This window comes from Bacillus rossius, chromosome 7, assembly GCF_032445375.1.
Source record: "Bacillus rossius redtenbacheri isolate Brsri chromosome 7, Brsri_v3, whole genome shotgun sequence".
NCBI classification, from domain to species: domain Eukaryota; kingdom Metazoa; phylum Arthropoda; class Insecta; order Phasmatodea; family Bacillidae; genus Bacillus; species Bacillus rossius.
This window is the reverse complement of record NC_086335.1, coordinates 44750709-44767617: the sequence shown is the minus strand read 5'-3', so window position 1 is coordinate 44767617 and position 16909 is coordinate 44750709. Positions and strand designations below refer to the sequence as shown.

The 16909-nt window shown below is 41.5% G+C and overlaps 1 protein-coding gene across 1 annotated transcript; it reads right to left on the bottom strand.

The window, feature by feature from the left end:
* Positions 1–4401: 4401 nt before the first annotated feature.
* On the bottom strand, positions 4402–15620 carry LOC134534449 (SET domain-containing protein SmydA-8). Its single transcript, XM_063372915.1, has 4 exons — positions 15539–15620; positions 10918–12190; positions 10346–10530; positions 4402–4639 (listed from the first exon to the last, which is right to left on the bottom strand). Exons 1-4 carry the CDS (start codon positions 15539–15541, stop codon positions 4514–4516), a joined length of 1587 nt encoding a protein of 528 aa, XP_063228985.1. The 5' UTR covers positions 15542–15620; the 3' UTR covers positions 4402–4513.
* Positions 15621–16909: the final 1289 nt, after the last annotated feature.

Below are 16909 nucleotides of genomic sequence, written 5' to 3'. Positions count from 1 at the left end.
TTGAATTTAGTAGCAGAACATACAATATACTATATTGTTTTTTCTTTCACTTCTGTGAACACAATAATCCTGTAGCAAAGAGATAATGTATTTTATTACTGTGCACTGTATTTAATAAATTAATTATACAGCAGAATATATATTACAATTTTACAAAATACATGGTCTTTTTACACATATATTGTATGGAGCATAAAATTAATTAATATTTTAGTGCATACAGTAACTACCATCTTACTTTGCTGTTTGCTCTAAGCTTGTACGCACAGTTAGAACTAACGATTATTATTCTAAGGATTGTTATTCTAACAGTATTCTTATTGGATGCAACAATTGCTCATGTCGGATACACTAATAAATGAAACAACAATCAATATGCTATATTGTAGCGACCTTGTGGAGAATCAAGTTGAAAATGTTAACAATGAAATGAACAGTGAAGGTTTTAGTTTAGTGCTATTGCCAAGACTGAGGAAACTAAATGCGACGGATATTGTGAGTGATAAATGCAATTGTTAGGTGAAGAGTTTATCAGACGTTACAAAACCAGATTGTATTTTTAAAAAAATAATTAAAAAATATCCACACAAACTTGTTTTATAATTTATAGAATAGTATTTTTAATGTATTTTGAGTGTAATTGATATAAAAACAAATGTTACATAAATCTGCATGAAAAACAGAATATTCATGACTTTTATGGTACAGGCAATTCAGATATATTTTCCAGTTCATTTAGGCATGTTTGTAGCCAGAAAGGTAAATTTTTACCTTTTTATTTCATGTTCCATCGCAGTAGATATCTATAAAACTCTTTTTTATTTAACTAGTTACATTTCTGCTGCCATATCTGACAGAATTATTGCGTTGAAGGTAGCTTACAGAAATTAATGAAATTATAATGGGTATTCATACACATATACACGTAAAATCTCATGATTGTCATCACCATGGGCCAAATCATCCATCACAGCTTAAAATACATCAATTTTAGCCAGTGCAATCGTTTAAATGGAGTGTAGTACTAACAAATTAAAGACATTTGAAACCATACTAACTACAGCGACAGTCATCAAACCAATCTCGTATCCTAAAATAATAAAATTCTTAAAACAAAATGGGATGCACAAAACTTATGTACGTACATTAGAAGTGGCGTAATAAAAAACCAACTTTTAAATTGCGAGCAAATATAATTATAAATAAAATAATAAAAAGGACGGTTAGTAAACTATATATCCAATCAACAAAACTTTAAGTAAGTACTCAGTAGGTATTATTCAATTCAATGTTAACATAAATATGTATACATTTTGATTAATATTGAAAAACAAAAAAAAATGCCAAATGTTATACTATTTTTTTTTTAATTATTTATTAAATAATAATGTAATATATAAGGAAAATAAATTCCACAAACGGGAACATAACCTCACAAACACTCCCATGAAAACGGGCAGGCAACTACTAAATCCTCTATAGACACTCCCTGCCAGCGATAATGGAAGCTTACAAGCAACCTCTCATAGTTATACATACGGGAACATAACCTCACTTACAATAAATGCACTATAAAAAGTTTATAAAGAAAATTTATTTCATCAATAGTCACAATTATATGTACCAGTATTTAATATCAATCACAAAAGTACAAGATTTAAAAACACATATATAATTATTAGGTAATATTGTACGTAGTCTTTTTTCATGCTGTCAATGTTTGATGTGTACCCTCTTATCTATCGGCATTTAATGGGTGTAATGCATTTAATTTCGTGAACTGAACGGAAATGTGACATCAGTGGCGGATGACATGGGAACAATTATAGAATTAACAGTTTAATTTTAATAAATTAATTATAATAAAATGCATTGTCGAAATTCATTATATAGTTTAAAATTAAGCTCTGCAAATGAAATAATTTGATAGTTGACTTAGCTGCTCAGGCAGCGAATTCTAGAGACTGGTGCGGAAACTACATATGAATAACGTCCACAAATCTAGTTGAAAACACATTTTGCATACATTTATCACGCTCGACATATTAATAAGAATTAAAATAATTCTGTGTTAAATTTCGTGTCCGAATTTCGTATTATTAGTGCATTTGCAACCTGAGAAAACAACGAATTTGCTGTTTACCGAAGTTATATGTTACACATCACTGGCTAGTAATAAAGCACTCGCTTACATGTATTTTTAACGTCCTACGTAGGTACATAAATAAACACGTACCCTCTTGGATTAACCTCTTGTCAGTGTTAGGAAGACTACAGGTCGCCACTCTACCCTCTGGCCCTGGGGTAGAGCGCCTGCCTTGTGACTTGCAGGACCCGGGTTCATGGCCCGGCTCCTCCAAGGCGGATTGCCTCAGGCAGAAGGTGGTATTTGTCTGATGGAATACAATACCTTGCAATAAATCAGGCTACCAAAGAGACGGTGTGGGTGGTAACAAAAAAAGCTTCTAGGGTGGCTTCCAAATGAGGAGTCCGTTTCTTTTATCTTGGGGTGGCCATTCGGGGGTTTATCCGGGGTCGCAGAGTTTTGAAAAAATATTTATAATCCCACCATGTGTACTTCCTTTATATTCAAGACACCGAACTGGCTTTATTGTTACAAAAATATATTTAAATTAATTATTTTATTTAGTAGAATAAATTAATTTATTTTAATCAGTAAATACTGAATTTCTAATTGCAAAAAAAAAAAAATCATACGGGAATCTCACTTGTATAAATACACTTCCATAAGATTATGAAGACAATTTTTATCACTAATCTTCACTATAAATACATAAAAAAACGAAAAACTTGAAAAAATACTAATATTTACATTATCACACTTTACAGTTTCCGCACACTTTTGATATTTGTTTTGTATGCATGTTTGTTTATTTTACCTAATTAATTTTGTCACTTTAAGTAATGGACTGAGCTAACTATTTCATATGAAAACACTTTGTATATTCCAGTAATCTGCAATGTAAAATCGCCAATTAACCGCGCACTATAACCACTACGTTATGAAGCCTGACTCTTTACTGTGTCTATTTTAGTTTACCATCTGTGGCTGATGGCGCGAACAGAAGTTCACAAACACAAAGGGTAAACTTTAAGTACTAACCGTTTAGTGAATTTTTTTAACAAGATGGGCAATATTTTAATAAAAATCCCTTTTCGAAAATTAGGTCCAAAGCCGGGGTTCAGTATTTTTGACAAGTCTTTATCGCAATGCAAATCGAATAATTCGACAGAGAAAATGCTCCGGCAACGAATTCTAGCGGCGTTTGCGCGTGATCCGCGTGCAGGAAGTTGAAAACACAATTTGCGTATGTTATTTCAAAGAAAACCTACGATAAATTTTGTGTCGAGAGTTTGGTGTTTGAAAGTGTGTCTGCAACATGAAAACACGTGAATCTTCTCATCACGGAGGTTAGGCACTGGTGAGTACCAGGGGCTCAACAACTAAATTACCTTTTTATAAAGAATCATCGATCCCTCCTATTGAAGCGGGGGTCCGGGGGTCCGGGGGTCCTCCCCCGGGATAATTTGTATTTCAAGGTGGAAAAAGGTGCTATTTAAGCAGTTTTATTATCTAAAAATTGATTACACAGTACTTTCTTTGCCCCCGTTTGCCACCACTTCAGGGTTTCAGGGGGGGGGGGGGAATATCCTTCCCCCCCCCCCCCCCTGTTATCGCGCCCCTGGTGAGTACCGAAAGACCGCTCGCGCGATTTTTCACTGCCCGGGCGCACACACACGATGCGCAGAGCTTCAGGAAAAAACAACGCGATTTGAAAACTACCCTAGATATCCGAGTGGGGTCTGTTTACGAAAAGCATTATAAGAGTTCGCCGAAGGCCGAAAAGTACTTTTGATTCCGGATTTAAGTTTTTAAACTGTATTTTTTAGAACAGTTAAAAATGGCTAAAAACGCATGTTTTCAGAGTAGATTTTAGACGTGAAACCACCGGTATAGATTCTTGAAAGCACTTAAGGGGACTTGCATTACACCTGTGTCTTCATTTATCCGTCATGTAATGTTACGGTCACCGCTCAAGTTTCACAGTTATCCTGTGACGACGACAGGGGCGTAACCCGGGGGGGGGGGGGAGGGGGGAGGGGTTGTGGGTTCAAACACTCACCCCCCCCCCCCAGCAACAAATCTTTAATTAAATTTCTTATTCATCACTCAAACAAATATTTCATATTAAAAATTAATACAATTTTTACCATTACAATATTTAAATTTAAGTACCGAAAACTGCTAAAATAGCACTATTTTACACCTTAAAATCCAAATTTTCCCGGGGGAGGACCCCCGGACCCCCCGCTTTAACACGGGGGGGACCATGCTTCTTAACACCCCCCCCCCCCCCCCCCCCATACACAAATCCTGGCTACGCCGCTGGACGACGAGGAGACTGCGCGCCAGCTCAGAGGCGACGCCGCGCTAGAAGCACCGGCGGGCGTCGCACCCCTGACGAGGCGGGCCGCTGTGTCTGGCTGGCGCTCACGTGTCGTCCAGGCTCGCCGCCAGCGCCGCCAGTCGCTCCCGCAGCTGCGCCTCCATGTCGGGGTCGGAGCGCAAGATGTCGGCGGCGCTCTGCAGCAGCGCCATCGCCTCGCCCATCACGTCCTGCGCACACGGCCCCCCCACGATCAGTCACGGGCCCCAGGGCCGGCGCGTCCATACAGGCGAACTGGGCGACCGCCTAGGGCGCCAAGTAGCTGGGGGCGGCGCAGCACGACACACAACAGCTGATACAATATGTTTAACGATTAGTGAAACTAGATGAAAATGTAATTTTTGTAACAGCTTGGAATGTTTATATTGATATAAGTAATTATTTAAAGTCCACGGTGACCTGTTTATGATTTGCAATAAGTAAAAAAGTAAAAAAAAAACACAAACCTGCTTACATTTGATTGTTGACAAAATCTTAGGCTTACGTGATGTATTTTGAGGCAAGGAAAATGTTTTTTTTTGGGGTCTCGGTCGGTCGGGGGGGGGGGGGGGCATTATGGTTTTTCGCCTAGGGCGCCAATTTACCTTGCACCGGCCCTGACGGGCCCTGCACCCAGGATCAGACATTACACCCGCGTGGTTACTCATCATCCATACTCTTTTTACATGCTTTATATTAGCTTCACCTGTATGTTTGTCTGTCCGTCTGTAACTCTTTCGACTAAGAGTGAGTGGCTCATCACCTCATCACTATGAAATGTCCCACCAATTTCTTTACGTTCGTTAGCCGAGCGGTCTAAGGCGCGCGACTTCTGTGACGTCAGCATTCGGATTTCAGCAATCGTGGGTTCTACTCCCGGCCACGCCGAAAACAAAAAATGTATTTTTTTTTTCTTTTTTTTCCCTCCGGTAAATTCTAAGATTATATCCATACATCTAACTGTAAATGATTCGGAGAGACTTTACCATTTCTTTGTGACGTTGCAACTCCAAATAGTTATCTCAGATGGTAATAGGTAGTGTCGGTAACTCATTTCCTTATGATAATTGTACATAAATATAGTTTAAAAAACTAAAAAAACATGCTTTTAAAGAATATCAAACTAAAAAGTTAAAAATAAATATAGTTTAAAAAACTAAAAAAACATGCTTTTAAAGAATATCAAACTAAAAAGTTAAAAATAAATATAGTTTGAAAAACTAAAGAAACATGCTTTTAAAGATTATCAAACTAAAAAGTAAAAAATAATTTTAAAATTTAATTTATGACAATAGTATATAAGCAATACTAGTATAAATGAGAAAAAAGCATGGGGCGCTTAATATACAAAAAATATGGCACAAAGCGCCTCAAGCTTTTTTCTCATTTATACTAGTATTGCTTATATACTATTGTCATAAATTAAATTTTAAAATTATTTTTTACTTTTTAGTTTGATAATCTTTAAAAGCATGTTTCTTTAGTTTTTTAAACTATATTTTTAGAATGTAATTTAACTTGAAAGTACAGGTATTACGGTAACTATTTTGTAAGTTGAAGCTAATCTTTATTCATAAAATTATTTAACTTAACAATCACCACATGGAGCACGCCGCTGACGAACTCTCCTCCTCTACCGGTACCCCCACCACGTACCTGACTATTCCCCTCATCTGGATCAGAATTATCTTAACGATCAAAAATCGTAGCCCCCTCAGCAAAGAATTTTCTCTTCAAAATTGAAGAAAAAAAATTGCTGGCACCGGGTCTCCTCCAGACCCGGACCCTGGACCCATGGGTCCACCCAGCCCCACCATTGTGGGGGCCATGGGCTGCGCACCACGGGGGCGACGGAAGACTACCATACTGGAAAACTACCATAATGACGGTATTCCGCCTGGCCTCTTCGAGAAAGGCGGAAAAGTACCATAACGGAAAACTGCCATAGTTTTAAAAGGACGAGGCGGAATTCGGCCATATTTTCTTATACACTCCATGGAATGAGTAAATCTGCTTTTCTCTCGAATAAGTGTGAATAATACATCGCTAGGTAGCGCTGTTAACCTCCTAGTTGTTTCTTAGGTTAACTTAAAAGGTTACAGATAGCACTTCTGACTGTGACTGTCTGTAGTTCCAATCATAAATTAACTCAAAAGATCGCACACTAATAGAAACAAATGTTTCCAAAAATGGGTTATAGGAAGCAGCACTGTATACTTGTAACTACGATCTCCTACATATACCTAGAATCACCATTGACTCGTCAAAACGTAAACTGGGACGTACCATTCAGCGTACACAAATCTCAAGGCAAACTTTTAAATTTGTTGGAGTGAACTTGGGATCATTAGTTTATTGCATAGCATGTTGTATGTGTCATTTTCTTGAGTAAAGTGACCAAGTATGTTAAAAGAACCATGTACTATATTAAAAGTCCAAAACGAATCTTCATAATACGAATGTAAAGATATGAGTTGACATTTATTTTCTTTTTAGCCTCCAATACAGGTACAGCTGATACATTTTTTTTAATAAATGGCCGCCTTATTGGTACGTGTAGTGCACTTTTGGCTTCCCTAATCTCTGATGCGGGGGGCGCTACGGATGGGACGCCCCGCTCTGCGACACGGAAATTAAGACGGGTCTCCCGAACATCTGCTGCTTCCATGTTGCACAGAAACGTAACAGACGGCAACCAATGAGATATAATTTCAAGATCACGAAATATTAATTTGATTTTTAAAAAAAATATATACATATTATGCCTCTAGCACAGGCAGAATTTGCATGTAATAACAGAACACTATTTATTATTTTACTTGAAACATTTTTTAACGTATTTAGAACTTAAACAAGCCAAGTACTCGGCTTCTATGGGTCGCACGGAGCGACGTAGATGGAAGAGCTCAGCACTGCCGAGCTATTGTAGGAACTCTGCTCTGTTCCTTGAGACCCGTCTCAGTTTCCGTGTCATTTTACAACGGGCCGTAGTCCAAGTAGCAGACGTCTCTTCTCAGGGTGAAAAGAGCTGGTCAGCAATTGCACGGCAAAAAAACCCGTATATATGCTACAAGATCGTTGACCAGCTTGGAAGGAACTCCCTACAGGAAGAATCGCAAAGTCCGAACCTGCGGGCGGTCCATGTCCTTATCGTATTGCGATTGATGTCGCCTAGTCGCACGGAGAACTGCCCTGTCTACAATTGTGCTATACGAATCTACTGATTTCTAAAGTATTCACCAGAGCGCATTACATATAGAGTATATTATATTATAATAAATAATTAACCGCATTTAAGAGGTCTCGGGTTCGAATACTGGTTCGGCCATCTGTTATTTTTTTTATATTATCTCCCGGAATAGCTCCAGGAAAACTTTGGGTTGGCTATCGTCTTTCTTTGTCTGATGACTTATCTGTGATGAGACGTTTAGCGCAATGAAAAAAATTAAAAGAGGGGAGAGAGAGAGAGAGAGAGAGAGAGAGAGAGAGGGAGAGGGAGAGAGTTCGGAACTACGATGTGCACTCCAAACAGCTGAGATTGTTTCTTTCCCTAACGCCTGGTGCAGCGGCTATCGTGACGGTAAAACCCAGGCAGAGCTCCCGACGACGTCATCGAGGCTAGGGAACGCTTACCTAATCAGCGAGAAGCCCCTTCCTCTGTTAACACAGATAACAAAGCCCAATCTGGGCTGTAATGCACCTTTCATGTCACCCGTGTTGCACAGATATACTAGATTGCTAAAGCACATATCCCCATATCTCTGCAATCAGGACCACGATAAAGCATAATCAATAACTACAGTAACTTCAAGAACAGCTACAAAACATTTTTTTAATATGATAAATGATTCAGTGGACCTCCTATGAGATTTAATTTCCAGTATTACAGTCAACGTAAGTATTCTTAGTTAAATCCGTATAAAATAATTCTTGCAACGGTAAGTCTAAAATTCTTCCCGTAACTACGGAAAGGCAGTGTAACTGAGCAATCACTATTTGGGAGGACTTAGTTTGAAACTTTGTCCAAAAAGTTTGATTTTGATTAACCGTTGTTTCCCGAAATGGTAAGTCTGAGAATTTCTCGCGTTGCATTGTGTTCGATAGATTGATCCTATTTAAATTGACCTTGCTATCAACGAGGCCAATGTAATAAATAAACTTATTTGTATTCACTGATTTATTTACGAAGATTTATCTTTCTTTTTATTTCGTTGCTTTAGAAAAAATGCTGTAAAAAAATGTCTATAGTGTTAAACGATTTTCACTGGTGTCCATTGATATTGTCGCTTAGCTAACAACACCGCCTAATTAACATTTCAATAACTTTACAGGAGGGTCAAAAAACTAATTATTTTCAATTACGCATAGTGTGTATACATTGCAATGCTATATTTATTTTAAAACAATTTTTTCAATACTCAATCGGTGCGGCGTACGTGTATAATTCTTAATTTTACTATTTTTTTAACGTCTGGTTGACGAGTTCATCGGAGATTGACACACAACACGTTAACCACTGACGCCAATTACGTTAAAGATACGAAATTTCAATCTCAAAACTAGATGGAGACTGTGCATGCTGGTATACTGCAAAAAAGTGAACAAGTCAAAAAGTGGGAAAACTGAATAAATTAACTCTACCATTTTAATTTCTTGACTGTCTTGGGCATTCTTTCAAGTTATGCATCTGCATTTTACTAGGCAGATAGTAATTTCATTTCATTTTGGCCACTTTTTGACTTGCAGTATAAAGACGTATGTTCGGGTGTGAAATGAAACCCACCCATCTTCGTACAGTTGAATATGCGGGTGTCGCAATACACCGCACCTGCACGTTGCTGGCGAACACACCGCAGATACCCCGCTGCTCCGTGAACCCCCAAAGAGCATTTCTCGAGCAAGAGGCTGAATTATTGATGTGTCGTTCGTGAACGATTAGTTCAAAATGAACAAAAAATATCTGACCTAAAAAAAGCATATGATCATCTCGCTATGTAAATAATCAGCTCTTCGATAGTCTGTTACTCGATAGCAGATCAAAGAGAAGTGAAATGGCCGGTCTTATCAGTTCGTAACATGACTCATGACGTCAGTGATCGCAGCAAGCACGTGTTCACAAGAGCAAAAGGATAACTAATAAGAGAAGAAAGTGTGGGGTGGGAGTGGAGTTCAGCGACTCCACAGCATCGCGCTACAGTTATTATTCATGGATTTTGTCAAGGTATTGCTTACTAAATTTATCTGCAAGATCTTTAAAATGTGTTCACGCACATATTTTTTTTTTGTAATTGCTATATAAGTCTGGGATTTCAGCTATCCGGGCCGACAATATTACGATAACCATCCGCCTAGAATGTCGGAACGTGTTAATACTCTTTGAGATTAGCTTGATCTCGTTGTCGTTGGCAGGGCCGGTGCAAGGTAAATTGGCGCCCTAGGCAAAAAACCTTAATGCCGCAACCCCCCCCCCCCCACCGTCGGGCACCCCAAAATAAATTGTCATTGTCTCAAAATACATCACGTAAGCCTAAGATTTTGTCAACAATCAAATGTAAGCAGGTTTGTGTTTTTTTTTTCTTTTTTACTTATTACAAATCATAAACAGGTCACCGTGGACTTTAAATAATTACTTATATCAATATAAACATTCCAAACTGTTATAAAAATCCATTTTCATCTAGTTTCAATAATCGTTAAACATATTATATGAGCTGTTATGTGTAGTGCTGCGCCGCCCCCAGCTACTTGGCGCCCTATGCGGTTGCCTAGTTCGCCTGTGTGGTCGCGCCGGCCCTGGTCGTTGGTCAGAACTTCTGAACGAATCACAACACGGGACTGGTTCGGATGGAGATGAATCGTTCCGCCCACCGCCGAGCGCGGTGTGATCGGAGACTGACCTGCGCTTCGGACTTGGTGATGCGGTCGTGCTCGAAGTCCCTCTTGGCCCGCAGCACCATGGCCGCCTGCATCTCGTACAGCAGCGTGCCCCTGAGCCGCGACAGCCCGGGCCGCAGCAGGTCCGCGATGTCCAGCAGCTCGTGGCACAGGTCCAGCTTCCTGTCCAGCTGCTCGTCCGAGAGGTCTGCGAGCATTGGAACGGTGGAAGGCGAACGTCCGTTTCTTTATGTATTTCAAAAAAATGTCTACCTCTTCGGTGACTTCACGACCATTTATTTCACTGTTTCATTAATTTAGTTTCACTTTTTTTTACTTTCACATTTATCTGTGACTAATCTAGACGTTACAAATTTACACTTAAACTTAACCTCTCGCACAGAGAGCCGATACGCATCTGACTGCGTTGTGGATCTTGGCATATAAGGCTCAGTTTTTTAATTTAATTTTATTTATTTTGGGAACCATGCAAATACCATTGCTCCGATCACGTTACCGCTAAGCAGAACATAAATAGATTGCCATCTCTCTCCTATATGTACTCTGAAATACAGAACCGCGATCGGGCACGCACCTTGAAGCAGGTAGCCGTCGACGTTGCCGTAGGCCAGCAGCAGCGAGTACTTGAGCTCGACGACGTGGTAGTTGCCGGGGTGCAGCGCGCCCTCGTACTTGCCGAGGAAGTCCTCCATGCCGGCGGGGCTGGCCCTGTCGACGGCGTCCAGCTCCTGGCGCATGGCGTCGTTGCCCCACGCCATGCGGCGGCCCGGGACGGAGTGCGGGCAGGCGGTGCAGCGCCACGGCGCCGCGGCGTCCAGCGGGTCGGCGGACACGAGCCGCGAGTCGCGGGGCTTGCACGCGGCGCACGAGATGGAGCCCAGGTAGCTGCCCAGCTCGCTGGGGTCGGCGCACCTGGCGCAGGCGCAGTCGAAGCAGCGGGCCGCGCGGAGGTGCGCGCGCCGGGTCAGCGTGCCCCACAGCACGCGCGTGTACGAGGTGGAGATGACCTGCCCGCGCGCGATGGGCACGGTGGCCGCCAGCACCAGGTGGAAGCCGGGCCCCACCACCGCGTGCTCCGTGTTGGGCCGGCAGTCGTGCGCCAGCAGCGACGCCCGCGGGAACACGGCGCGCGCGTCCACGGCGCCCGCCTCGCGCCGCACCTCGAAGGCGTTCGTGTCGAGGATGGCGGCCACGCGCAGGATCTCCTCGGCGGGGAACTCTTCCAGCCCGAGGTCGCCGCGCAGGAAGCCCACCAGGCTCGTCTTCAGCAGGTTGTAGAGCGAGGTGTCGCGGCGCCGCTCGTAGTGCGACTGCAGCGCCATCAGCTCGGCGTGGCGGGCCGGGTCGGAGGTCTTGAGCAGCAGGCAGCGCAGCGGCGCGATGCTGCAGTAGGCTGCCTCCTTGCGTGGCGCGCCCGGCGGACAGGGCAGCGCCGCGCGATGGCCGCGCGCCCTCATGAGGCGGCACTCGTCCGCGTGCCAGGGCAGCGCCTCGCAGGCGGGCCCGCACACGGGCCAGCCGCAGCCCGAGCACTCGCGGTAGGCGCCGTGCTGCGCGCGCACCCGCCGCAGGCAGCCCAGGCAGGCCGGGTAGGAGGCCACCTTGGGCCCCACGACGAGCGGCGCCTCGCGCAGGATCACCTCGCCGGCGCGTATGTCGCGCGCCGCCACCAGGTGGCGCCCCAGCGCCTCGTCCGCCTCCACGCGGTACGGCGCGCACTCGGCCTTGTGCGCCTTCCAGTGCTGGCGCTGGTGGTCGCGGTGGCAGTAGAAGGTGGCGCGGCAGCTGGAGCAGCACTGCGTGGCGGGCGCCAGGCACACCGCGCATGCGCCCGAGGTGGCTGGCGCCTGCACACACGGCTGTGCGGTAGCCTACATAGCAGCTCACTCCCCGCAGCTATAATAACCGTCGGTAAAGATTTAACATTTATCTGCCATCCAATGTTATTGTTATGTCTGAAATTTCATAGCTGACCTATGCACGACGAGAAGACTGCGCACCAGTCCCCAGTCTTGCCCTTAGAGGCGTTACCGCCCTAGAAGCTCCAGGGAGTGTCTACATTATTATCGTGCAAACACACCCCTGACTATGCGGGGCCCTTATGTCGCTAGGTTGTATTTGTTGACAGTCTCTCGCGCCTTGTGTATAGGCAGTCCGAAATACACGCTAAACCCACCTGTTGCCTACCTTTGTACCTCTACCTTTTAATTCATTTACAGGCAAGGTCTATCGAGGAAGGAATCAGACATCGCCCATGGATGGACAGACCGGGAATCGAACCCGGGTCCCTCAAAATGTGATAGGGATTACCAAAGAGTCAACTCGCTCATATTTTCAGAAAAATATTGATAGTATTATGGAAGTGAAACTTCTTTGGGTGCGATGAGAGTAAAATTTCAAGACATAATTTTAATTCAACGTTTACGTGAAACATTGTTTTGAAACGTTTCTGACACCAAATAGATATAAAGAGAACACTTATGAGTCAGGTCTGAATCGCCAAAGAAGTTTCACTTTTATCAGATGTACTGAGTTACACGCGCTCTTTTTTAAAGCTTTTTTTTAGTCTGTGTCATTAACTTGTCTCAATAGTATTAATGGTCCAATTATCCCTTGTGTACTGTTGTTATGTCAACAGCGTTCCTGAACAGACATCGTGTGTTGTTTGCGAGTGACAATTGGGAAATGGGCTGTCAAATCTGGGACAAGTTAAATAGCACAAACTATACCATATATACCTAGTAGCCTATGTATTTTATTTATTTCTTAATTTAACTAAATTCAATTCAATATCATAGATAATATCAAGGAAGGTGTTAAAACTTACGACCCTCAGCCTTGCAAACAATGCAAATCCGATACATCTATTGGCGAATTTTCAAAAGTTCCTAGAGGATTCCAAACGTCGGAGTTTCAACAAAGGCCTAACGCACAGAATATGGATTCCCAGTAGCATGTTCAGGGGGGAGGATATCGGGTTAAAACCCCAAAATTTTTCTGAAGAGGCAGCAGTCGCACTTCAGATACTTCGATTTGTAAGGCGACGCTGTTTATAATTAATGGATGGACCACAATTATTAGCCAACTAAAAAAAAAGTTCTAAAATAACATTATATGCTATAGTAAATATTATTTTTTTAATACATCCCCAGCGAAATGAATTACGCAAATGTACATTACGGTTGGGCTATATGTATGAGAGTATTGTTAGAACTCGTTTAGGTTTTATTTAGAAGGTAACGAATCTGATCTTCTTTGACTCTTGCCTCTTTTATAAACATAGTAGGTCCATGTTCGATATATGGTGTTAAAAAGTGTTAAAAACTAAACGATGAAAAATAAAACTGAAATATAATTTTGATGAATGTAACGGCCTTCTAAACATGACAATTTTAAAATCGTTCATGAATATATATTCAGGTTACAGTTTGAAAAAATTATTAAACACTCCCGAACAAATAATATAAATTAAGATAAAAATTAGTTTGTTTGGTTTACTTAGACTATTTTTCAAAAATAATTCCTAAAAATAAAATAAATTTCGCTGTGTTACTATTTTTTCCATTACTTTTTTACAATTAATTATTTTACATTTTTTTAAACCAAATTTTAAATTTAAGTCCCGTTGGTTTTCTATTTTAATTGAAGTACAATTTGGTATCTTATTATCTTTTCATGAAACATTAACGAATCTTGAAAACAAAAAACATAATTATGGAGTCTTAAACGCCCTAAATATGCACAGGAAAATTGTAATTTTGGGAATAGCTATATAGAGAGCAGTCTACAGTTGTTTTATTCCTTACATTTAAACCCAGAAACTTACAAAGTTCCCGGAGAAAACCCAGTAGAATTATTAGTACCAGAATGAGTTTTGCATAAGTTACACAACAATATAGTTGTATCACAGTGTATCATTTAGTTTTAGGGTGCATGCGTACAGGTGACGACCTAACCGAAAAAGCGTGTTCCGAATTTCAATAACAGCGGTTCGATACGCAATAACACTATAAATACGTACATATCGGGATAAGGGGTGTACCAACCGTCTATTTGACATATCTCCTGAGATAATACTTTCACGCATACATCACTTCTCATAAATACATGACATATTGATTTGGGTTATCTTATTTTGGCACATACCGTAGTTCCCCGAAAATAAGCCAGAAATATTAGTACCAGAATAGCATTCGTCGAAGTCACGCAACAATATGGTCTCTCAACAATCAGAGCAGTTCTTAAAATAAAAATAAAAATTTTTAAACTTAAACTCGAATCATCGAAGACTTATTACAACACAACCGCTAGGATGCCATAGGGGGAAAAAACATGTGCGTGAAACTTCACAGATAGAGAAATTGGAAATATAAGGGGGAGGCCCTACACAATTGTTTTGTATACGTGTTAAAGTGTGCAAGTATACGAGGGTACGTGCCAGTCCGTAAGTAAATAAGTGTGCTGAAAATGCAAACATTACCTCGAACGCTGCTGCTGCCATCTGTGTTTTCGGCGAGTAATTTGATAGCTAAAATGTGGTGCATAAGTTTGCGTTCAATTAAGTACACGTGGAAGTTCGCGTTGGGGCTTCACAATTGTAACGAACATGGCGATTTAATATCTTACAAAAAAATCGTACAACTGCCCGACTCTCGCTACTTTATTCGTTGTTCCCCCCTCTCACTCTCCTGCATCAAGCGCCTCACTGCAAAGCGCTGCACTTTTCGTCCGTCCCGCTCTGATCGCGATCTACCCTGCCGGCTGTAAATAAATGCATTACACAATTGTTGACAGTCTTGGGATCAGGGCGTGGACAGCCCTTCCTTCCAGGGATGAGTGCGATTTGAACATAGAACAAGGAGGGAGATAATTTTTCTTTTTTCCTAGCCTAAATTAATTCTAAGTGTAGCATTTTCTATATAATTTAGTAGGAGATGCAGTATTTCTGGTATGCCACACCACAAAAGATGTATCTACTAAATTAAAGTGAGTTAAATTTCGATTGGTTTGCCTGATAATAGCTGATGCATCACTATTCAAAAGCAGTGTAGCTATGTTGGTAATATATTTATTATGGAAGCTACTATCTAGCGGATGGGCCCGAAACTAATTAAGACCCTAAGTCTCCGTTTCGGCAATTATGGAGTTTCTTCCCCCATGGATGTTGAGGGTCTGTCGGCCGGCGGGGGACTCACCATGTCTTGTCCGGGGGGCGGACTGCAGCGGCGCGCCGGCCTCGTGTCGGAACTCAGCCCGACGGGGTGACCGAGGGCACCTCTCGTTTGAAACTGGGCCAGCCGGGCAGGGGCGCGCTTTCCCCTCTACAACCATCACCCCTCCCCCCTCCCCCGACCTCGCTCCTGACAAACACACGCACAAGAAGCGCCGGCCAAACCCGCAGGTCCCCCGCTGGACTCGAAGATAGGAAGTTATTTCCGTGCGGCTTGCCGTTTCTTCTGACTGGGCACCTACAGCCCGTCCGCGGCATCCAGGCCCCGGCAACTCGGCGCGGTGCTCTTGACCCTCGTATCGCAACTGTCTCTTGAAGGGCTGTTCAAACTCTCACTTCTCGAATTGCTGCCGATAATAATAACAGTTGAGATACGAAGAGGGACAATGGAAATGGGTATACAGTTCTTTGCAGAACGACTATGTTGGTTGAAGATAAAGACAAGGAAGAAACTGACCAGGACATTGTAATGAGATATAGTTAAACCTTCAAATCTTCAACTGTGACAACATGTGGATACTTACGATTCCATACTGCTACACTTCAAGAGAAACACAGTGTTCAATCCCACACACACTTCTTACACTTATAACGGTCAACTAATAGAGGAAAAAAATTCAACAAAATTTTTAGGTTTTGAAATAGACACCCACCTAAACTGGCACTCGCATATACACAACACTGTTAAAAGACTAACCCGTGCTTGTTATGGTCTTAGGGTGATTCGAATGTTATTGTCTAAAGACTATGTAAGATCTGCATATTTTGCAAATTTTCATTCCATTATGAGTTACGGCATGGAACTTTGGGGACACACAGCAGAAGGAAACAGAATATTTAAGCTTCAGAAAAAAGCAATTCGACTAATTTCCTTTTCGAAACCATCATCATCCTGTAGACACCTATTTCAAGATCTCAAAATTATACCTTTTTACTGTCAATATTTTATCCAGCTAATGATTTTAATGAAAGATAACATACATCTACACAAAACAAATAGTGACATACACCCGTATCAAACAAGAACTACACTCAACCTCAGAATACCATCTCACTCCACCAGCCAATATGCCAAAAACTGTAATTATGTGGGAATCTGCTTATATAATAGTCTACCTCGGCATGTTAAAAATATTAATAATAAAAAATTGTTTGCAATAGAGTTAAAAAAAATAGCTGAAAAACAGTTTTTTTATTCTTTCAAAGATGTAGAAGACTATATAAAAATAAAAAATAATAGCAAAGATTTTATAGGGTAAATTCAATCCCACTTGTAATGTATGTTAACTAATAAGTAAAATGTAATTGTATATTATTATTATTTTTTTTTATGTGA

What these genes read in the sequence shown, in the direction of transcription:
- LOC134534449 (XM_063372915.1), bottom strand. An exon ending in CGACGGCTACCTGCTTCAAG is followed by an intron (nt 10,531 to 10,917) that starts GTGCGTGCCCGA and finishes CAATGCTCGCAG; the next exon opens with ACCTCTCGGACGAGCAGCTG. An exon ending in TCACCAAGTCCGAAGCGCAG is followed by an intron (nt 4,640 to 10,345) that starts GTCAGTCTCCGA and finishes CCGTGTGCGCAG; the next exon opens with GACGTGATGGGCGAGGCGAT.